The sequence below is a fragment of the Ranitomeya imitator genome, chromosome 9 (genome assembly GCF_032444005.1).
Source record: "Ranitomeya imitator isolate aRanImi1 chromosome 9, aRanImi1.pri, whole genome shotgun sequence".
In the NCBI taxonomy this organism is placed as follows: Eukaryota; Metazoa; Chordata; class Amphibia; order Anura; family Dendrobatidae; genus Ranitomeya; species Ranitomeya imitator.
The window spans coordinates 137,317,683-137,340,646 of NC_091290.1; the positions used below are offsets into that span (position 1 = coordinate 137,317,683).

Below are 22,964 nucleotides of genomic sequence, written 5' to 3' on the forward strand. Positions count from 1 at the left end.
GCAACGTGAAACTCTAAGCACCGGCTAGTTTGTTCCTGGCAGTGACACCTCTTCACGCTCGTTGACCGCCTCATGCAAAGTCTCCAACAGGAACCCAACTTTCGGCAAAGGGATCTTTTGGAACCTCCTCTAAGTTCCAGTGCTCGGGTGTGACTGCAACCCCTGCACCCACTTGAGTGACGCCCATTTTTGAGGTTGCAGAACTTGTCTGAATGTTCTCCCGGAAACTAGGACTAGGTGTCGGCTGTGTGGTTAGTGTTGTTGGTTGCTTTGTGGCACCGGCGTCTTAGGTTCACATGAACAACATCTGTATGGACTTTGTATGTTCTCCCAATGAGTTTCCTACACAGTTTCCAAAAACTTCTACGTTGGTCAACTTGGAATCAAGATCTTGAGTCCCAAAGTCAAATTTCTTTGCTTGAATTCGACTGGAAAATTTGATTCCAATCTTTAATCTACAATTTTCAATTCCAATTGAAAGTCCATGATCTTGATCTGGGGTCTCTATAGACCCCACAGCATAAAAAACAAACATAGGGTAAGAAAATGAATACTCACATGTCCCCAGCCCTCAACTGTTTCTTCCTCCAGTCTAGTTTTCTCTTTCAATGTTGGCTACTGTATGTACTCTACCTCAATAAACCCCCTTTTCCCTGCATCTACATATTGGTGTGTGCTGTTGTGAATTCTGTGGCTGAGTTCACTTCTGTGGTCACAAGTGGTATTGCAGTCTCTGGGCTTCCTCCCTCAGGTGTTTTGGTGAGCTCGTTGGCTGCCTTGCTATTTAGCTCCACCTGAGTCAGTCTTCATTGCTCCTTGTCAATGTTCCAGTGTTGGATCTGAGCTACTGCATCTTTCCTTGGGCCTGCTGCTCTGCTAGATAAGTTCTTCTAGTTTGTTTTCTGTTTTTTCTGTCCAGCTTGCTATTAACTTTTGCTGGAAGCTCTGAGAAGCAAAGGGGGTGCACCGCCGTGCTGTTAGTTCGGCACGGTGGGTCTTTTTGCCCCTTTGCGTGGTTTTCGTTTTAGGGTTTTTTGTAGACTGCATAGTTCTCTTTGCTATCCTCGCTCTGTCTAGAATATCGGGCCTCACTTTGCTGAATCTATTTCATTCCTACGTTTGTCTTTTCATCTTGCTAACAGTCATTATATGTGGGGGGCTGCCTATTCCTTTGGGGTATTTCTCTGAGGTAAGTCAGGCTTGTATTTCTATCTGCAGGCTAGTCAGCTCCTCAGGCAGTGTCGAGTTGCATAGGTAGTTATAGGCGCAATCCACTGCTGCTTATAGTTGTGTGAGGATAGATCAGGTACTGCAGTCTACAGAGATTCCACGTCTCAGAGCTCGTCCTATTGTTTTTGGTTATTGCCAGATCTCTGTATGTGCGCTGATTACTGCACGCTGTGTTGCCTGATTGCCAGCCATAACAGTACAAGGAGCCACTCCAATGATTTCCAATAGAGGGAAAAAAAAAATCCTGACATCATTTTTTTTTCTTAGCTCTGTCTTCAGTCTTTTTTTTCCCCTAGACATTAGAGTGCTTCAGGACACAGCTGTGGACATGGATATTCAGGCTCTGTGCTCCTCAATGGATAATCTCGTTGTAAATGTACAAAAGATTCAAGATACTATTGATCAGAAATCGATGCTAGAACCAAGAATTCCGATTCCTGATTTGTTTTTTGGTGACAGAACTAAGTTCCTGAGCTTCAGAAATAATTGTAAGCTATTTTTGGCCTTGAAACCTCATTCTTCTGGTAATCCTATTCAACAGGTTTTGATTATTATTTCTTTTTTGCGCGGCGACCCACAGGACTGGGCGTTTTCTCTTGCACCAGGAGATTCTGCATTGAGTAATGTTGATGCATTTTTCCAGGCGCTGGGATTGCTTTACGATGAGCCTAATTCAGTGGATCAAGCTGAGAAAAATCTGCTGGCTTTATGCCAGGGTCAGGATGATGTAGAAGTATATTGTCAGAAATTTAGGAAATGGTCAGTACTCACTCTGTGGAATGAATCTGCACTAGCGGCTTTGTTCAGAAAGGGTCTCTCTGAAGCTCTTAAGGATGTAATGGTGGGATTTCCTATGCCTGCTGGTTTGAATGAGTCTATGTCCTTGGCCATTCAGATCGGTCGTCGCTTGCGCGAGCGTAAATCTGTGCACCATCTGGCGGTATTGTCTGAGAGTAAGCCTGAGCCTATGCAGTGCGACAGGACTATGACTAAAGTAGAACGGCACGAACACAGACGTCTGAACAGACTGTGTTTCTATTGTGGTGATTCTACTCATGCTATTTCTAATTGTCCTAAACGCACTAGGCGGTTCGATAGCTCTGCCGTTATTGGTACTGTACAGTCCAAATTCCTTTTGTCCATTACCTTAATGTGCTCTTTGTCATCATATTCTGTCATGGCGTTTGTGGATTCAGGCGCTGCCCTGAATCTGATGGATTTGGATTATGCTAAACGTTGTGGATTTTTCTTGGAGCCTTTGCGGTGTCCTATTCCGTTGAGAGGAATTGATGCTACACCTTTGGCCAAGAATAAGCCTCAGTACTGGGCCCAGCTGACCATGTGCATGGCTCCTGCACATCAGGAAGTTATTCGCTTTCTGGTACTGCATAATTTGCATGATGTGGTCGTGTTGGGGTTGCCATGGCTACAAACCCATAATCCAGTATTGGATTGGAACTCTATGTCGGTAACCAGCTGGGGTTGTCAGGGAGTACATGGTGATGTTCCATTTTTGTCTATTTCGTCATCCATTCCTTCTGACATCCCAGAGTTCTTGTCGGACTTTCAGGATGTATTTGAAGAGTCCAAGTCTGATGCCCTACCTCCGCATAGGAATTGTGATTGTGCTATCGATTTGATTCCTGGTAGTAAATTCCCTAAGGGTCGTTTATTTAATTTGTCCGTACCTGAACACACCGCTATGCGCAGTTATGTGAAGGAGTCCCTGGAGAAGGGACATATTCGCCCATCGTCGTCACCATTGGGAGCAGGGTTCTTTTTTGTAGCCAAGAAGGATGGTTCGCTAAGACCGTGTATTGATTACCGCCTTCTTAATAAGATCACTGTTAAGTTTCAGTATCCCTTGCCATTGATATCTGACTTGTTTGCTCGGATTAAGGGGGCTAGTTGGTTTACTAAGATTGATCTTCGTGGTGCGTATAATCTGGTGAGAATCAGGCAGGGAGATGAATGGAAAACGGCATTTAATACGCCCGAGGGTCATTTTGAGTATCTGGTGATGCCGTTCGGACTTGCCAATGCTCCATCTGTTTTTCAGTCTTTTATGCATGACATTTTCCGTGAGTATCTGGATAAATTCTTGATTGTTTACTTGGATGACATTTTGATCTTCTCAGATGATTGGGAGTCTCATGTGAAGCAAGTCAGAATGGTTTTCCAGGTACTGCGTGCTGATTCCTTGTTCGTGAAGGGATCAAAGTGTCTCTTCGGTGTGCAGAAAGTTTCATTTTTGGGCTTCATCTTTTCCCCTTCTACTATCGAGATGGATCCGGTTAAGGTTCAGGCCATCCAGGATTGGACTCAGCCGACATCTCTGAAAAGTCTGCAGAAATTCCTGGGCTTTGCTAATTTTTATCGTCGCTTCATCTGTAATTTTTCTAGCATTGCCAGACCATTGACCGATTTGACCAAGAAGGGTGCTGATTTGGTTAATTGGTCTTCTGCTGCCGTGGAAGCTTTTCAGGAGTTGAAGCGTCGTTTTTGCTGTGCCCCTGTGTTGTGTCAACCTGATGTTTCTCTTCCGTTCCAGGTCGAGGTTGATGCTTCTGAGATTGGTGCAGGGGCGGTTTTGTCACAGAGAGGTTCTGGTTGCTCAGTGTTCAAACCATGTGCTTTCTTTTCCAGGAAATTTTCTGCTGCTGAGCGTAATTATGATGTGGGCAACCGAGAGTTGCTGGCCATGAAGTGGGCATTCGAGGAGTGGCGTCATTGGCTTGAGGGTGCTAAGCATCGCGTGGTGGTTTTGACTGATCATAAGAACCTTACTTATCTTGAGTCTGCCAAGCGCTTGAATCCTAGACAGGCCCGTTGGTCGTTATTTTTTGCTCGTTTTGATTTTGTGATTTCATACCTTCCGGGCTCTAAAAATGTGAAGGCGGATGCTCTGTCTAGGAGTTTTGTGCCCGATTCTCCGGGGTTATCTGAGCCGGCGAGTATCCTCAAGGAAGGAGTCATTGTGTCTGCCATCTCCCCTGATTTGCGGAGAGTGTTGCAGAAATTTCAGGCTAATAAACCTGATCGTTGTCCGGCCGAGAAACTGTTCGTCCCTGATAGGTGGACTAGTAAAGTTATCTCTGAACTTCATTGTTCGGTGCTGGCCGGTCATCCAGGAATCTTTGGTACCAGGGAGTTGGTTGCTAGATCCTTCTGGTGGCCATCTCTGTCACGGGATGTGCGTGCTTTTGTGCAGTCCTGTGGAATTTGTGCTAGGGCTAAGCCCTGCTGTTCACGTGCCAGTGGGTTGCTTTTGCCCTTGCCGGTCCCGAAGAGGCCTTGGACACATATTTCGATGGATTTCATTTCTGACCTTCCCGTTTCTCAAAAAATGTCGGTCATTTGGGTGGTCTGTGATCGCTTTTCTAAAATGGTCCATCTGGTGCCCTTGGTTAAATTGCCTTCCTCCTCTGATTTGGTGCCTTTGTTCTTTCAGCATGTGGTTCGTTTACATGGCATTCCTGAGAATATTGTTTCTGACAGAGGTTCCCAGTTTGTCTCGAGGTTCTGGCGAGCCTTTTGTGGTAGGATGGGCATTGACCTATCTTTTTCCTCGGCCTTCCATCCTCAGACTAATGGCCAGACCGAACGAACCAATCAGACCTTGGAAACATATCTGAGATGTTTTGTTTCCGCTGACCAGGATGATTGGGTGTCATTTTTGCCGTTGGCTGAGTTCGCCCTTAATAATCGGGCCAGCTCGGCTACCTTGGTCTCTCCATTTTTCTGCAATTCTGGGTTCCATCCTCGTTTCTCTTCAGGACAGGTTGAGTCTTCGGACTGTCCTGGTGTGGATTCTGTGGTGGACAGGTTGCAGCAGATCTGGACTCAGGTAGTGGACAATTTGACCTTGTCCCAGGAGAAGGCTCAGCTTTTCGCTAATCGCAGACGCCGTGTGGGACCCCGACTTCGTGTTGGGGATCTGGTTTGGTTATCTTCTCGTCATATTCCTATGAAGGTTTCCTCTCCTAAATTTAAACCTCGTTTTATTGGTCCGTATAGGATTTCTGAGATTCTTAATCCAGTGTCTTTTCGTCTGACCCTCCCAGACTCCTTTTCCATACATAATGTATTCCATAGGTCGTTGTTGAGGAGATACGTGGCACCTATGGTTCCATCTGTGGAGCCTCCTGCCCCTGTTTTGGTGGAGGGGGAATTGGAGTATATTGTGGAGAAGATTTTGGATTCTCGTGTCTCTAGACGGAAACTCCAGTATCTGGTCAAATGGAAGGGTTATGCTCAGGAAGATAATTCCTGGGTTTTTGCCTCTGATGTCCATGCCCCAGATCTTGTTCGTGCCTTTCATGTGGCTCATCCTGGTCGGCCTGGGGGTTCTGGTGAGGGTTCGGTGACCCCTCCTCAAGGGGGGGGTACTGTTGTGAATTCTGTGGCTGAGTTCACTTCTGTGGTCACAAGTGGTATTGCAGTCTCTGGGCTTCCTCCCTCAGGTGTTTTGGTGAGCTCGTTGGCTGCCTTGCTATTTAGCTCCACCTGAGTCTGTCTTCCTTGCTCCTTGTCAATGTTCCAGTGTTGGATCTGAGCTACTGCATCTTTCCTTGGGCCTGCTGCTCTGCTAGATAAGTTCTTCTAGTTTGTTTTCTGTTTTTTCTGTCCAGCTTGCTATTAACTTTTGCTGGAAGCTCTGAGAAGCAAAGGGGTGCACCGCCGTGCTGTTAGTTCGGCACGGTGGGTCTTTTTGCCCCTTTGCGTGGTTTTCGTTTTAGGGTTTTTTGTAGACTGCATAGTTCTCTTTGCTATCCTCGCTCTGTCTAGAATATCGGGCCTCACTTTGCTGAATCTATTTCATTCCTACGTTTGTCTTTTCATCTTGCTAACAGTCATTATATGTGGGGGGCTGCCTATTCCTTTGGGGTATTTCTCTGAGGTAAGTCAGGCTTGTATTTCTATCTGCAGGCTAGTCAGCTCCTCAGGCAGTGTCGAGTTGCATAGGTAGTTATAGGCGCAATCCACTGCTGCTTATAGTTGTGTGAGGATAGATCAGGTACTGCAGTCTACAGAGATTCCACGTCTCAGAGCTCGTCCTATTGTTTTTGGTTATTGCCAGATCTCTGTATGTGCGCTGATTACTGCACGCTGTGTTGCCTGATTGCCAGCCATAACAGTGTGCCAAGTTTATCGCAATAGTTTTCTCTTTCAGCATTTTTGGAGCCTCCAACATTGACTTGGCCTTGTGAGGTCATGACATCTACTCTTGACACGTTGCTTTGTCACATCAGGCTTCACATGATGCCATCACCTTTGGAAGGCAACGTCAGCACCAGAGGCGCCGATGATGCAGGAAGAGGAGAACGGATGATGGCTGGGAACAGGCACATAAATCCTCCATTTTACTGGATTCATGCATAATGAATTCCAAGAGATGGCAAAATCTGACAAATCGAAGTTTTTTTTTAGGAATTTCGAGATGACTTTGATTCACCTGAAATCAAGTTGATCATCTTATTATAGAAATAATTAATAAGGAAGCGTCAGGGTTCGACTGGTCCACCAGAAGATCTCCCAGGGGTCCCAGTATCTGATACTATGTTGGGCCCCAAAGGTCTAATACAAGACAACATTATCCCAACATGGGAGCAAAATCACTTAGCCGACGGCAGATCCCATCACAACCAACCACTGGGTAGGCTGTTGTGAATTCTGTGGCAGAGCTCCCTCCTGTGGTCACAAGTGGTACTTCGGCTGGTTCTCTCTGTGAGCTTCCGTTGGTGGAGGAAAGTGGTACTGCGGCTTCTGAGTTTCCTTCCTCAGGTGATGTGGTGAAGTTGTTAGGTGCTGCTCTATTTAACTCCACCTAGTGCTTTGATCCTGGCCTCCAGTCAATGTTCTAGTATTGGACCTATTTCCTCCTGGATCGTTCCTGTGGCCTGCTGCTCTGCATAGCTAAGTTCCTCTTTGCTATTTGTTTGCTGTTTTTTTCTGTCCAGCTTGTCAATTTGTTTTTTACTGCTTGCTGGAAGCTCTGGGACGCAGAGGGTGTACCTCCGTGCCGTTAGTTCGGTACGGAGGGTCTTTTTGCCCCCTTTGCGTGGTTTTTGTAGGGTTTTGTGTTGACCGCAAAGTTACCTTTCCTATCCTCGCTCTGTTCAGAAAGTTGGGCCTCACTTTGCTAAATCTATTTCATCTCTACGTTTGTCTTTTCATCTTAACTCACAGTCATTATATGTGGGGGCTGCCTTTTCCTTTGGGGTATTTCTCTGAGGCAAGGTAGGCTTATTTTCTATCTTCAGGCTAGCTAGTTTCTCAGGCCGTGCCGAGTTGCATAGGGAGCGTTAGGCGCAATCCACGGCTGCCTTTAGTGTGGTTGGAGAGGATTAGGGATTGCGGTCAACAGAGTTCCCACGTCTCAGAGCTCGTTCTTGTTTTTTGGGTTATTGCCAGGTCACTGTATGTGCGCTGACGTCTATGTCCATTGTGGTACTGAATTACCTTTCATAACAGTACTGGAGGCCCAAAGTGTTGTGAATTCTGTGGCTGAGTTCACTTCTGTGGTCACAAGTGGTATTGCAGTCTCTGGGCTTCCTCCCTCAGGTGTTTTGGTGAGCTCGTTGGCTGCCTTGCTATTTAGCTCCACCTGAGTCTGTCTTCCTTGCTCCTTGTCAATGTTCCAGTGTTGTATCTGAGCTACTGCATCTTTCCTTGGGCCTGCTGCTCTGCTAGATAAGTGCTTCTAGCTTGTTTTCTGTTTTTTCTGTCCAGCTTTCTATTATCTTTTGCTGGAAGCTCTGAGAAGCAAAGGGGTGCACCGCCGTGCTGTTAGTTCGGCACGGTGGGTCTTTTTGCCCCTTTGCGTGGTTTTCGTTTTAGGGTTTTTTGTAGACTGCATAGTTCTCTTTGCTATCCTCGCTCTGTCTAGAATATCGGGCCTCACTTTGCTGAATCTATTTCATTCCTACGTTTGTCTTTTCATCTTGCTAACAGTCATTATATGTGGGGGGCTGCCTATTCCTTTGGGGTATTTCTCTGAGGTAAGTCAGGCTTGTATTTCTATCTTCAGGCTAGTCAGCTCCTCAGGCAGTGCCGAGTTGCATAGGTAGTGATAGGCGCAATCCACTGCTGCTTATAGTTGTGTGAGGATAGATCAGGTACTGCAGTCTACAGAGATTCCACGTCTCAGAGCTCGTCCTATTGTTTTTGGTTATTGCCAGATCTCTGTATGTGCGCTGATTACTGCACGCTGTGTTGCCTGATTGCCAGCCATAACAGTACAAGGAGCCACACCAATGATTCCCAATAGAGGGAAAAAAGAAATCCTGACATCATTTTTTTTTCTTAGCTCTGTCTTCAGTCTTTTTTTTCCCCTAGACATTAGAGTGCTTCAGGACACAGCTGTGGACATGGATATTCAGGCTCTGTGCTCCTCAATGGATAATCTCGTTGTAAATGTACAAAAGATTCAAGATACTATTGATCAGAAATCGATGCTAGAACCAAGAATTCCGATTCCTGATTTGTTTTTTGGTGACAGAACTAAGTTCCTGAGCTTCAGAAATAATTGTAAGCTATTTTTGGCCTTGAAACCTCATTCTTCTGGTAATCCTATTCAACAGGTTTTGATTATTATTTCTTTTTTGCGCGGCGACCCACAGGACTGGGCGTTTTCTCTTGCACCAGGAGATTCTGCATTGAGTAATGTTGATGCATTTTTCCAGGCGCTGGGATTGCTTTACGATGAGCCTAATTCAGTGGATCAGGCTGAGAAAAATCTGCTGGCTTTATGCCAGGGTCAGGATGATGTAGAAGTATATTGTCAGAAATTTAGGAAGTGGTCAGTACTCACTCTGTGGAATGAATCTGCACTAGCGGCTTTGTTCAGAAAGGGTCTCTCTGAAGCTCTTAAGGATGTAATGGTGGGATTTCCTATGCCTGCTGGTTTGAATGAGTCTATGTCCTTGGCCATTCAGATCGGTCGTCGCTTGCGCGAGCGTAAATCTGTGCACCATCTGGCGGTATTGTCTGAGAGTAAACCTGAGCCTATGCAGTGCGACAGGACTATGACTAAAGTAGAACGGCACGAACACAGACGTCTGAACAGACTGTGTTTCTATTGTGGTGATTCTACTCATGCTATTTCTAATTGTCCTAAACGCACTAGGCGGTTCGATAGCTCTGCCGTTATTGGTACTGTACAGTCCAAATTCCTTTTGTCCATTACCTTAATGTGCTCTTTGTCATCGTATTCTGTCATGGCGTTTGTGGATTCAGGCGCTGCCCTGAATCTGATGGATTTGGATTATGCTAAACGTTGTGGATTTTTCTTGGAGCCTTTGCGGTGTCCTATTCCGTTGAGAGGAATTGATGCTACACCTTTGGCCAAGAATAAGCCTCAGTACTGGGCCCAGCTGACCATGTGCATGGCTCCTGCACATCAGGAAGTTATTCGCTTTCTGGTACTGCATAATTTGCATGATGTGGTCGTGTTGGGGTTGCCATGGCTACAAACCCATAATCCAGTATTGGATTGGAACTCTATGTCGGTAACCAGCTGGGGTTGTCAGGGAGTACATGGTGATGTTCCATTTTTGTCTATTTCGTCATCCATTCCTTCTGACATCCCAGAGTTCTTGTCGGACTTTCAGGATGTATTTGAAGAGTCCAAGTCTGATGCCCTACCTCCGCATAGGAATTGTGATTGTGCTATCGATTTGATTCCTGGTAGTAAATTCCCTAAGGGTCGTTTATTTAATTTGTCCGTACCTGAACACACCGCTATGCGCAGTTATGTGAAGGAGTCCCTGGAGAAGGGACATATTCGCCCATCGTCGTCACCATTGGGAGCAGGGTTCTTTTTTGTAGCCAAGAAGGATGGTTCGCTAAGACCGTGTATTGATTACCGCCTTCTTAATAAGATCACTGTTAAGTTTCAGTATCCCTTGCCATTGATTTCTGACTTGTTTGCTCGGATTAAGGGGGCTAGTTGGTTTACTAAGATTGATCTTCGTGGTGCGTATAATCTGGTGAGAATCAGGCAGGGAGATGAATGGAAAACGGCATTTAATACGCCCGAGGGTCATTTTGAGTATCTGGTGATGCCGTTCGGACTTGCCAATGCTCCATCTGTTTTTCAGTCTTTTATGCATGACATTTTCCGTGAGTATCTGGATAAATTCTTGATTGTTTACTTGGATGACATTTTGATCTTCTCAGATGATTGGGAGTCTCATGTGAAGCAAGTCAGAATGGTTTTCCAGGTACTGCGTGCTAATTCCTTGTTCGTGAAGGGATCAAAGTGTCTCTTCGGTGTGCAGAAAGTTTCATTTTTGGGCTTCATCTTTTCCCCTTCTACTATCGAGATGGATCCGGTTAAGGTTCAGGCCATCCAGGATTGGACTCAGCCGACATCTCTAAAAAGTCTGTAGAAATTCCTGGGCTTTGCTAATTTTTATCGTCGCTTCATCTGTAATTTTTCTAGCATTGCCAGACCATTGACCGATTTGACCAAGAAGGGTGCTGATTTGGTTAATTGGTCTTCTGCTGCCGTGGAAGCTTTTCAGGAGTTGAAGCGTCGTTTTTGCTGTGCCCCTGTGTTGTGTCAACCTGATGTTTCTCTTCCGTTCCAGGTCGAGGTTGATGCTTCTGAGATTGGTGCAGGGGCGGTTTTGTCACAGAGAGGTTCTGGTTGCTCAGTGTTCAAACCATGTGCTTTCTTTTCCAGGAAATTTTCTGCTGCTGAGCGTAATTATGATGTGGGCAACCGAGAGTTGCTGGCCATGAAGTGGGCATTCGAGGAGTGGCGTCATTGGCTTGAGGGTGCTAAGCATCGCGTGGTGGTATTGACTGATCATAAGAACCTTACTTATCTTGAGTCTGCCAAGCGCTTGAATCCTAGACAGGCCCGTTGGTCGTTATTTTTTGCTCGTTTTGATTTTGTGATTTCATACCTTCCGGGCTCTAAAAATGTGAAGGCGGATGCTCTGTCTAGGAGTTTTGTGCCCGACTCTCCGGGGTTATCTGAGCCGGCGAGTATCCTCAAGGAAGGAGTCATTGTGTCTGCCATCTCCCCTGATTTGCGGAGAGTGTTGCAGAAATTTCAGGCTAATAAACCTGATCGTTGTCCGGCCGAGAAACTGTTCGTCCCTGATAGGTGGACTAGTAAAGTTATCTCTGAACTTCATTGTTCGGTGCTGGCCGGTCATCCAGGAATCTTTGGTACCAGGGAGTTGGTTGCTAGATCCTTCTGGTGGCCATCTCTGTCACGGGATGTGCGTGCTTTTGTGCAGTCCTGTGGAATTTGTGCTAGGGCTAAGCCCTGCTGTTCACGTGCCAGTGGGTTGCTTTTGCCCTTGCCGGTCCCGAAGAGGCCTTGGACACATATTTCGATGGATTTCATTTCTGACCTTCCCGTTTCTCAAAAAATGTCGGTCATTTGGGTGGTCTGTGATCGCTTTTCTAAAATGGTCCATCTGGTGCCCTTGGTTAAATTGCCTTCCTCCTCTGATTTGGTGCCTTTGTTCTTCCAGCATGTGGTTCATTTACATGGCATTCCTGAGAATATTGTTTCTGACAGAGGTTCCCAGTTTGTCTCGAGGTTCTGGCGAGCCTTTTGTGGTAGGATGGGCATTGACCTATCTTTCTTCTCGGCCTTCCATCCTCAGACTAATGGCCAGACCGAACGAACCAATCAGACCTTGGAAACATATCTGAGATGTTTTGTTTCCGCTGACCAGGATGATTGGGTGTCATTTTTGCCGTTGGCTGAGTTCGTCCTTAATAATCGGGCCAGCTCGGCTACCTTGGTCTCTCCATTTTTCTGCAATTCTGGGTTCCATCCTCGTTTCTCTTCAGGACAGGTTGAGTCTTCGGACTGTCCTGGTGTGGATTCTGTGGTGGGCAGGTTGCAGCAGATCTGGACTCAGGTAGTGGACAATTTGACCTTGTCCCAGGAGAAGGCTCAGCTTTTCGCTAATCGCAGACGCCGTGTGGGACCCCGACTTCGTGTTGGGGATTTGGTTTGGTTATCTTCTCGTCATATTCCTATGAAGGTTTCCTCTCCTAAATTTAAACCTCGTTTTATTGGTCCGTATAGGATTTCTGAGATTCTCAATCCGGTGTCTTTTCGTCTGACCCTCCCAGATCCTTTTCCATACATAATGTATTCCATAGGTCGTTGTTGAGGAGATACGTGGCACCTATGGTTCCATCTGTGGAGCCTCCTGCCCCTGTTTTGGTGGAGGGGGAATTGGAGTATATTGTGGAGAAGATTTTGGATTCTCGTGTCTCTAGACGGAAACTCCAGTATCTGGTCAAATGGAAGGGTTATGCTCAGGAAGATAATTCCTGGGTTTTTGCCTCTGATGTCCATGCCCCAGATCTTGTTCGTGCCTTTCATGTGGCTCATCCTGGTCGGCCTGGGGGTTCTGGTGAGGGTTCGGTGACCCCTCCTCAAGGGGGGGGTACTGTTGTGAATTCTGTGGCTGAGTTCACTTCTGTGGTCACAAGTGGTATTGCAGTCTCTGGGCTTCCTCCCTCAGGTGTTTTGGTGAGCTCGTTGGCTGCCTTGCTATTTAGCTCCACCTGAGTCTGTCTTCCTTGCTCCTTGTCAATGTTCCAGTGTTGGATCTGAGCTACTGCATCTTTCCTTGGGCCTGCTGCTCTGCTAGATAAGTGCTTCTAGCTTGTTTTCTGTTTTTTCTGTCCAGCTTTCTATTATCTTTTGCTGGAAGCTCTGAGAAGCAAAGGGGTGCACCGCCGTGCTGTTAGTTCGGCACGGTGGGTCTTTTTGCCCCTTTGCGTGGTTTTCGTTTTAGGGTTTTTTGTAGACTGCATAGTTCTCTTTGCTATCCTCGCTCTGTCTAGAATATCGGGCCTCACTTTGCTGAAACTATTTCATTCCTACGTTTGTCTTTTCATCTTGCTAACAGTCATTATATGTGGGGGGCTGCCTATTCCTTTGGGGTATTTCTCTGAGGTAAGTCAGGCTTGTATTTCTATCTTCAGGCTAGTCAGCTCCTCAGGCAGTGCCGAGTTGCATAGGTAGTGATAGGCGCAATCCACTGCTGCTTATAGTTGTGTGAGGATAGATCAGGTACTGCAGTCTACAGAGATTCCACGTCTCAGAGCTCGTCCTATTGTTTTTGGTTATTGCCAGATCTCTGTATGTGCGCTGATTACTGCACGCTGTGTTGCCTGATTGCCAGCCATAACACCAAAGTACTAATGATTCTCAATAGAGGGAAAAAAGAAGTTCTGAGACCATTTTTTTTTCTTTGCACTGTGTTTTGCCTTTTTTTTCCCCTAGACATTTGGGTGGTTCAGGACACAGGTGTAGCAATGGACATTAAAGGTCTGTCTTCATGTGTGGATCAGCTCACGGCAAGAGTACAAAGTATTCAAGACTTTGTGGTTCAGAATTCTATGTTAGAACCAAGAATCCCTATTCCTGATTTGTTTTTTGGAGATAGAACTAAATTTCTGAGTTTCAAAAATAATTGTAAACTATTTCTGGCTTTGAAACCTCGCTCCTCTGGTGACCCAGTTCAACAAGTTAGGATCGTTATTTCTTTTTTGCGTGGCGACCCTCAGGACTGGGCATTTTCTCTTGCGTCAGGAGATCCTGCATTAAGTAATATCGATGCATTTTTCCTGGCGCTCGGATTGCTGTACGATGAGCCTAATTCTGTGGATCAGGCAGAAAAGAATTTGCTGGCTCTGTGTCAGGGTCAGGATGAGATAGAGGTATATTGTCAGAAATTTAGAAAGTGGTCCGTACTCACTCAGTGGAATGAAGGTGCGCTCGCAGCTATTTTCAGAAAAGGTCTCTCTGAAGCCCTTAAGGATGTCATGGTGGGATTTCCTATGCCTGCTGGTCTGAATGAGTCTATGTCTTTGGCCATTCAGATCGGTCGACGCTTGCGCGAGCGTAAATCTGTGCACCATTTGGCGGTATTACCTGAGCTTGAACCTGAGCCTATGCAGTGCGATAGGACTTTGACCAGAGTTGAACGGCAAGAACACAGACGTCTGAATGGGCTGTGTTTCTACTGTGGTGATTCCACTCATGCTATCTCTGATTGTCCTAAGCGCACTAAGCGGTTCGCTAGGTCTGCCACCATTGGTATGGTACAGTCAAAATTTCTTCTGTCTGTTACCTTGATCTGCTCTTTGTCATCGTATTCTGTTTTGGCATTTGTGGACTCAGGCGCTGCTCTGAATTTGATGGACTTGGAGTATGCTAGGCGTTGTGGGTTTTTCTTGGAGCCCTTGCAGTGTCCTATTCCATTGAGAGGAATTGATGCTATGCCTTTGGCCAAGAATAAGCCTCAGTACTGGACCCAGCTGACCATGTGCATGGCTCCTGCACATCAGGAGGTTATTCGCTTTCTGGTGTTGCATAATCTGCATGATGTGGTCGTGTTGGGGTTACTGGTCCATAATCCAGTATTAGATTGGAAATCCATGTCTGTGTCCAGCTGGGGTTGTCAGGGGGTACATGGTGATGTCCCATTTCTGACTATTTTGTCATCCACCCCTTCTGAGGTTCCAGAGTTCTTGTCTGATTACCGGGATTTATTTGATGAGCCCAAGTTCGATACCCTACCTCCGCATAGGGATTGTGATTGTGCTATCGATTTGATTCCTGGTAGTAAATTCCCAAAAGGTCGACTGTTTAATTTATCTGTGCCTGAGCACGCCGCTATGCGGAGTTATGTGAAGGAGTCTTTGGAGAAGGGGCATATTCGCCCGTCATCGTCGCCATTAGGAGCAGGGTTCTTTTTTGTAGCCAAGAAGGATGGTTCACTGAGACCTTGTATTGATTACCGCCTTCTAAATAAGATCACGGTTAAAATTCAGTACCCCTTGCCATTGTTATCTGATTTGTTTGCTCGAAATAAGGGGGCTAGTTGGTTCACCAAGATAGATCTTCGTGGTGCGTATAATCTTGTGCGTATTAAGCGAGGCGATGAGTGGAAAACTGCATTTAATACGCCCGAGGGCCATTTTGAGTATCTAGTAATGCCATTCGGACTTCCCAATGCTCCATCAGTGTTTCAGTCCTTTATGCATGACATCTTCCGAGAGTACCTGGATAAATTCCTGATTGTGTACTTAGATGACATTTTGATCTTCTCGGATGATTGGGAGCCTCATGTGAAGCAGGTCAGAACTGTGTTTCAGGTCCTGCGTGCTAATTCTTTGTTTGTGAAGGGATCAAAGTGTCTCTTTGGTGTTCAGAAGGTTTCATTTTTGGGGTTCATTTTTTCCCCTTCTACTATCGAGATGGACCCTGTTAAGGTCCAAGCCATCCATAATTGGACTCAGCCGACATCTCTGAAAAGTCTGCAAAAGTTCCTGGGCTTTGCTAATTTTTATCGTCGCTTCATCTGCAATTTTTCTAGTATTGCTAAACCATTGACCGATTTGACCAAGAAAGGTGCTGATTTGGTCAATTGGTCTTCTGCTGCGGTGGAAGCTTTTCAAGAGTTGAAGCGTCGTTTTTCTTCTGCCCCTGTGTTGTGTCAACCAGATGTTTCGCTTCCGTTCCAGGTCGAGGTTGATGCTTCTGAGATTGGAGCAGGGGCTGTTTTGTCGCAGAGAAGTTCTGATTGCTCGGTGATGAAACCATGCGCCTTCTTTTCCAGGAAGTTTTCGCCTGCTGAGCAAAATTATGATGTGGGCAATCGAGAGTTGCTGGCCATGAAGTGGGCATTCGAGGAGTGGCGTCATTGGCTTGAAGGAGCTAAGCATCACGTGGTGGTCTTGACTGATCATAAGAACTTGACTTATCTCGAGTCCGCCAAGCTGTTGAATCCTAGACAAGCTCGTTGGTCGTTGTTTTTTGCCCGTTTTGACTTTGTGATTTCATACCTTCCGGGCTCTAAAAATGTGAAGGCGGATGCTTTGTCTAGGAGTTTTGTGCCCGACTCTCCGGGTGTATCTGAGCCGGCGGGTATCCTCAAAGAGGGAGTAATTGTGTCTGCCATCTCCCCTGATTTGCGGCGGGTGCTGCAAAAATTTCAGGCTAATAAACCTGATCGTTGCCCAGCGGAGAAACTGTTTGTCCCTGATAGGTGGACGAATAAAGTTATCTCTGAGGTTCATTGTTCGGTGTTGGCTGGTCATCCTGGAATCTTTGGTACCAGAGAGTTAGTGGCTAGATCCTTTTGGTGGCCATCTCTGTCGCGGGATGTGCGTACTTTTGTGCAGTCCTGTGGGATTTGTGCTCGGGCTAAGCCCTGCTGTTCTCGTGCCAGTGGGTTGCTTTTGCCCTTGCCGGTCCCGAAGAGGCCTTGGACACATATCTCTATGGATTTTATTTCAGATCTTCCCGTCTCTCAAAAGATGTCAGTCATTTGGGTGGTCTGTGATCGCTTCTCTAAGATGGTCCATTTGGTACCCTTGTCTAAATTGCCTTCCTCCTCTGATTTGGTGCCATTGTTTTTCCAGCATGTGGTTCGTTTACATGGCATTCCAGAGAATATCGTTTCTGACAGAGGTTCCCAGTTTGTTTCGAGGTTTTGGCGAGCCTTTTGTGGTAGGATGGGCATTGACTTGTCTTTTTCCTCGGCTTTCCATCCTCAGACTAATGGCCAGACCGAACAAACCAATCAGACCTTGGAAACATATCTGAGATGCTTTGTTTCTGCTGATCAGGATGACTGGGTGTCCTTTTTGCCTTTGGCTGAGTTCGCCCTTAATAATCGGGCCAGCTCGGCTACCTTGGTTTCACCATTTTTCTGCAACTTTGGGTTCCATCCTCGTTTCTCTTCAGGGCAGGTTGAGTCTTCGGACTGTCCTGGTGTGGATACTGTGGTGGACAGGTTGCAGCAGATTTGGACTCATGTAGTGGACAATTTGACTTTGTCCCAGGAGAAGGCTCAACGTTTCGCTAATCGCAGACGATTTGTGGGTCCCCGACTTCGGGTTGGGGACTTGGTTTGGTTATCTTCTCGTCATATTCCTATGAAGGTTTCCTCTCCTAAGTTTAAACCTCGTTTTATTGGTCCGTATAGGATTTCCTTAATCCTGTGTCTTTTCGTCTGACCCTTCCAGATTCTTTTTCCATACATAACGTATTCCATAAGTCATTGTTGCGGAGATACGTGGCACCTATGGTTCCATCTGTTGATCCTCCTGCCCCGGTTTTGGTGGAGGGGGAGTGGGAGTATATTGTGGAGAAGATTTTGGATTCTCGTGTTTCAAGGCGGAAACTCCAGTATCTGGTCTTTGCCTCTGATGTCCATGCTCCCGATCTTGTTCGCGCCTTTCATATGGCTCATCCTGGTCATCCTGGGAGCTCTGGTGAGGGTTCGGTGACCCCGCCTCAAGGGGGGGGGTACTGTTGTGAATTCTGTGGCAGAGCTCCCTCCTGTGGTCACAAGTGGTACTTCGACTGGTTCTCTCTGTGAGCTTCCGTTGGTGGAGGAAAGTGGTACTGCGGCTTCTGAGTTTCCTTCCTCAGGTGATGTGGTGAAGTCGTTAGGTGCTGCTCTATTTAACTCCACCTAGTGCTTTGATCCTGGCCTCCAGTCAATGTTCTAGTATTGGACCTATTTCCTCCTGGATCGTTCCTGTGGCCTGCTGCTCTGCATAGCTAAGTTCCTCTTTGCTATTTGTTTGCTGTTTTTTTCTGTCCAGCTTGTCAATTTGTTTTTTACTGCTTGCTGGAAGCTCTGGGACGCAGAGGGTGTACCTCCGTGCCGTTAGTTCGGTACGGAGGGTCTTTTTGCCCCCTTTGCGTGGTTTTTGTAGGGTTTTGTGTTGACCGCAAAGTTACCTTTCCTATCCTCGCTCTGTTCAGAAAGTTGGGCCTCACTTTGCTAAATCTATTTCATCTCTACGTTTGTCTTTTCATCTTAACTCACAGTCATTATATGTGGGGGCTGCCTTTTCCTTTGGGGTATTTCTCTGAGGCAAGGTAGGCTTATTTTCTATCTTCAGGCTAGCTAGTTTCTCAGGCCGTGCCGAGTTGCATAGGGAGCGTTAGGCGCAATCCACGGCTGCCTTTAGTGTGGTTGGAGAGGATTAGGGATTGCGGTCAACAGAGTTCCCACGTCTCAGAGCTCGTTCTTGTTTTTTGGGTTATTGCCAGGTCACTGTATGTGCGCTGACCTCTATGTCCATTGTGGTACTGAATTACCTTTCATAACAGTAGGCACCTAGAGCATAAACATCTCTCAATAGAGTATCGCAAAATCATTTCTTTTTATTTCAAAGTTGGACAACTTGGGATATGTTGAACTAAGAGCAAAGATAAGATTCAAAACATTCAAAGTTCTTTTTACAAGGGCAACATCTACAGTATATGTGTCACAAGTGTGTCAGAGGCTGCAGACAGTCGCACTGCATCTAGCTGCAGAAGGTCTCAGCAGTTGGCTTTGCAGATTCCTTCCTAGTCCTTCTAACTTTAGGACCCAGTGGCAACCTCTCTGGGCTCTAATTGACACACCTGGACCTGGGTGTTTATAACTTCCAACTTGCTGCTGGGAGTTGTCGGTGATATTTCCATTTCCCACTGTTGAGGCTTGTAGCTGTAGTAGTTGGCTATCTTCCTCTTTGGTGTTTGGAGGATGTCTGTGTTTCTCTCTGAGTCCACTTAAGCTAAGTGTTTCCCTTGTTTGTCTATCCCATCTATCTTTAGTTATAGCGGGCATCAACCAGCGGTCACCCCATCCTTCACTAAGCAGGGCTTACTGCTAGGGTCAGGCAGGGTTTAGGTATCCTGCTCGGCGATAGGTGCGGAAGCCATATATGGACCCTTAGGGCAGACAGGGTGACATTAGATCTGCCTAGAGATCTCCACTCCCCGCTTCCCTAGTGTTGGGCTCCCTTTGCCTCATCCCTTTGTGTTGCACTTAGTCTTTCCTACACTGTGTGTGACAATATGTGTCGAAATACTTAAAAATTTTACATGGACTTTGTCAAAAGTAGACAGTGATGTCCATTAGCTTGGTATGACCTTCCTCACAAGGTAAATGAGGATATGCTGTCCTAATACGAAAACTGGGCAGATAGGTTTGCATTTTGTCCGCCAGACAAGATTATATATTAGCCATGAGTGCAAAGAGAGGCCATATTGATTGGGTATTGGTTTACAAATGATTAAGGTACAGATGTGTGGTTTGTTACCTTTTTTTTTCTTGGACTTTGAGAAGAGTATCATGGGAACACCAGTTTTGGGAAAACATTATTTTTTTGATATTCTGCCAGGAGAGGTTTATGATTGATGTTGTGATATGAATTGTAACTTGTCGAGAGCTTTCCTAGAATGTATTTAAATAGTATCGGAGGAAATTGGAGTTCTTAAGGACATTTTCAGAAAGGCAAGAGTGGACAATATCTGAATTCCTACTTCTGAAGGTCTGCGAAAAGGAATAGCCAAATCTCTCTTTCGGTTGTGTGATTGAACCTTCTTTCTAGAGCTCCCTCATAACATATTTCTCATGGTATCAGCATAGAAGCCTGGAGTAGCCCTAGTTTAATCTGTTTCTCTATGGTTCATGGATAATAAGATATTTTTGTAGGGTTTCTTTTATGACAAATGACACATTTTTTTTGTAATTTTCCATGTTTCTAGGAACCATCGTGATGAACATGCTGGCATTCGATGCTGATGATCCCACAACAGATAATGCCGTCCTGCGGTACAACATTCTCAAGCAGACGCCGGATAAACCATCACCGAACATGTTCTACATAGATCCGGAGAAGGGCGACATTGTCACGGTGGTCTCTCCGGCTCTGCTGGATCGTGAAGTGAGTGACATATTTATTGACTTCTCACAAAACCCATTGTCTAGAATTAGCCTTACAACTCAGAGAAGAAGAAAAAATATGGTATTCCACTCTTAATGTATTCAGCGCTAGAGATGGATGGTGTAATTGCACTAATTAAGATTTCCATTAAGATGAATCTGTGAATTCTCACCCGTCGGCAAGTGAAATCTGTCAAATGATAAAACAAATCCGATTTACTTGTATTGTACATCATTGTCAGGATTGATTTTGGGAAACAGTGAGGACAATCCATTGTTTAGACATTGTACCGCTGGACAGGTTTTTTTTCCTGTTGTCACAACCTAAACCTAAGTCCGAGGGTTCTTTAGTGGTGTTTCAGTCAGAGTCGGATCATCCATTTCCTGTAGGGTCAATGCAGTAAGGAAAAAATGAGAAAAAGGTGGGAATGACTTTTTCTACTAGGATTTCTAGATACTTGATGAAATCCATAATGTCCCCCACATGCTGCAAGTTTCAAGTGTCAAATGAAGCAAAGCAGCTCCAGAGCATCATCAAGCCACTGCCATGCTTCAATGTAGTCATAACTGAGCCCCGGCCATGCTTCACTGTAGATATCAGCAAGCCTCCATCATGCTTCACTGTAGTGATCACCGAGTCAGCACCATGCTTCACTATTGGCATCATCGAGCCACTGCCATGCTTCATTTTAGATAATATTGAGCCACCATCATGCTTCACTTTAGATATCACCTAGCCACTGCCATTCTTCATTAGAGGCATCACCAAATGCCATGCTTCACATTAGGCATCACCAAGTGCCATGCTTCACTGTAAGCATCACGGAGCCACTGCCATGCTTCACTGTTGGTATTAATGAGCTACTTCCATGCTTCATTCTAGATCTCAATGAGCCAGTACCATGCTTGACTGTAGATCTCACTGAGCCAGTGCCATTCTTCACTGTGGACATCACCGGGCCCCCGCCATGCTTCACTGTAAACATCATCGAACCCTTACCATGATTTACTGTAGGCATCAATGAGCTACTGCAATGCTTTACTGTAGGCAACACTGAACCCCCACCATGCGTCACTGTAGGCAGGGTGTTCATTTCAAGGTGTTCTTCATTCTTACTCCTCCAGACATATTGCTGTTTCATATGCCTGAATGGTTCCAGTTTTGTTTCATTGCTCCACACATCAGAATCCCAGAACTTCTCTTGCATTTTGGGTTTCAGCCTATTGGAGGTGATATTTTTTGTGCTTTGGGGTCAGTAGAAGTGACGTCTTGGCATTTGGGCATTGAGACCTTCAGCATTTACTATGTGCCTTACTGTGCAAACTGAACCCTTAGTACCTGCTGCTATTAAATCTTGCTGCATGTTTTTTTTTTATAGTAGCTGTAGGGGTTTTGACCACCTGCCATCTTAGGAATCCAGATCCGATGATAGCTTCCTATTTTCTCCCACATAGCCAAGAATATTAATTTCCAGGAGGCCATTGCCCATAAGAAATGGTCTAAGATTACTCTGGAATACTGCCAGAAACTGGTGTCTAGCAATGCAGATTATAACAGCCAGAGGGGTAGCAGGTCACAACATCCAGATATGCTCTACTAAGTTCTAGTGTAAAGAAGCTTGTCAGGAAGGAGGGTGCAATCCTGAGACTGCAGTAGTTGGTAAAAGTGATATGTTACTGTAGAATGTTTGTAAATCGAAATTAAATCTAATCTATCTCTTATTAGTACTTATGTGAGAAAAAGCGGCAACACTCACCGGTCCTGTGTGGTCCAAGTTTTTATTATTAAAACACCTACATGGTATCTTCACGGCATCGGGAAACAGACGGAAGAGGAGGTGAGCAGGATGTGACGACGGCCGTTTCGCGCCGACGATAGCGCTTCCACGGGACCCGTGGAAGCGCTATCGTCGGCGCGAAACGGCCGTCGTCACATCCTGCTCACCTCCTCTTCCGTCTGTTTCCCGATGCCGTGAAGATACCATGTATGTGTTTTAATAATAAAAACTTGGACCACACAGGACCGGTGAGTGTTGCCGCTTTTTCTCACATAAGTACTAGTGGCGCGACTTGTTTCCAGCGCGCACCTCGCCCGGCTAGTCGGATCCATAAGAAGTGACACGTATACCGTGTGTATCGCTGTTGGTCAAGGAAAGGCTGTGCGGCGGTTTTGTCCTAGATTGCCTTTAATCTATCTCTTATTACAGTGCTATTAACCTGGTAGACTCAGTTTCGGTATGATATGTGCCCTTATCATATCATTTGCGCTACGTTGCCTTTATACCAGACATATTAGCATCTTTTCTGGAACAGAAAGTAAAATTTTCTTTTTGTTACCCAACTTCTGTAGATTTTTTTTTTGTGCTTGTTTCTCATTCATTTCCTCGGAGACTAAGCAGAAGAAGAAACATTTGGTAGCACATTATTTCATGCTTTGTAGTTCTGGAGAGCAGATGAAAGCCACACATTCCTAATTTCTATTGAAAGTTTTATATCAAGCATCAGCCATGCACAGGTATCCATGAATATTAATCATTGGAAAGAGCCGGATATCTGTCTGGTATTATTTATGTATGTATACAGAATATGCAAACCAGCATGGGTTTGGTGGCCTCCATGGTTTCTGAGCTTCGGATACGACTGCCAGAAGTAATCTGGAACGGCCAAAGACTGGAAATGCTTTGAGGAAGGGTCTTGCTCTTCAAAACTCTTAGGGTCATTACAAAGGACAACGTGCCTACTAACCAAATTGGAAAATGTTTCTTGTGCTTTCACCATGGTCAAGGGCTCCCTATCTCTTAAAGGTCTAGTTCCCTCAAATGGACCTGCATAAAGTTTTGTTGGCAATGAGACTACAACCTCCTCTCAGCACAGAAGGTTTAAAGACCATAAACTCCATTTGGCAAAAGATCTGGTCTGAAGACCATAATAGCTTGTTGGCCAGGGCCTGGACTGCAAAAACTATTAGAAATTACAGTATCTGCGACTTAAAACCTATGGACAACGTTA

The 22,964-nt window shown here is 45.6% G+C and overlaps 1 protein-coding gene across 1 annotated transcript in view; it reads left to right on the plus strand.

The window, feature by feature from the left end:
• CDH13 (cadherin 13) overlaps positions 1–22,964 on the plus strand; it is a 667,269-nt gene that overhangs the window by 458,747 nt on the left and 185,558 nt on the right. The window contains exon 7 of the mRNA XM_069739177.1: positions 19,778–19,956. Within this exon, the coding sequence (XP_069595278.1) occupies positions 19,778–19,956 (179 nt within the window). The remainder of the gene's footprint in view (positions 1–19,777; positions 19,957–22,964) is intronic.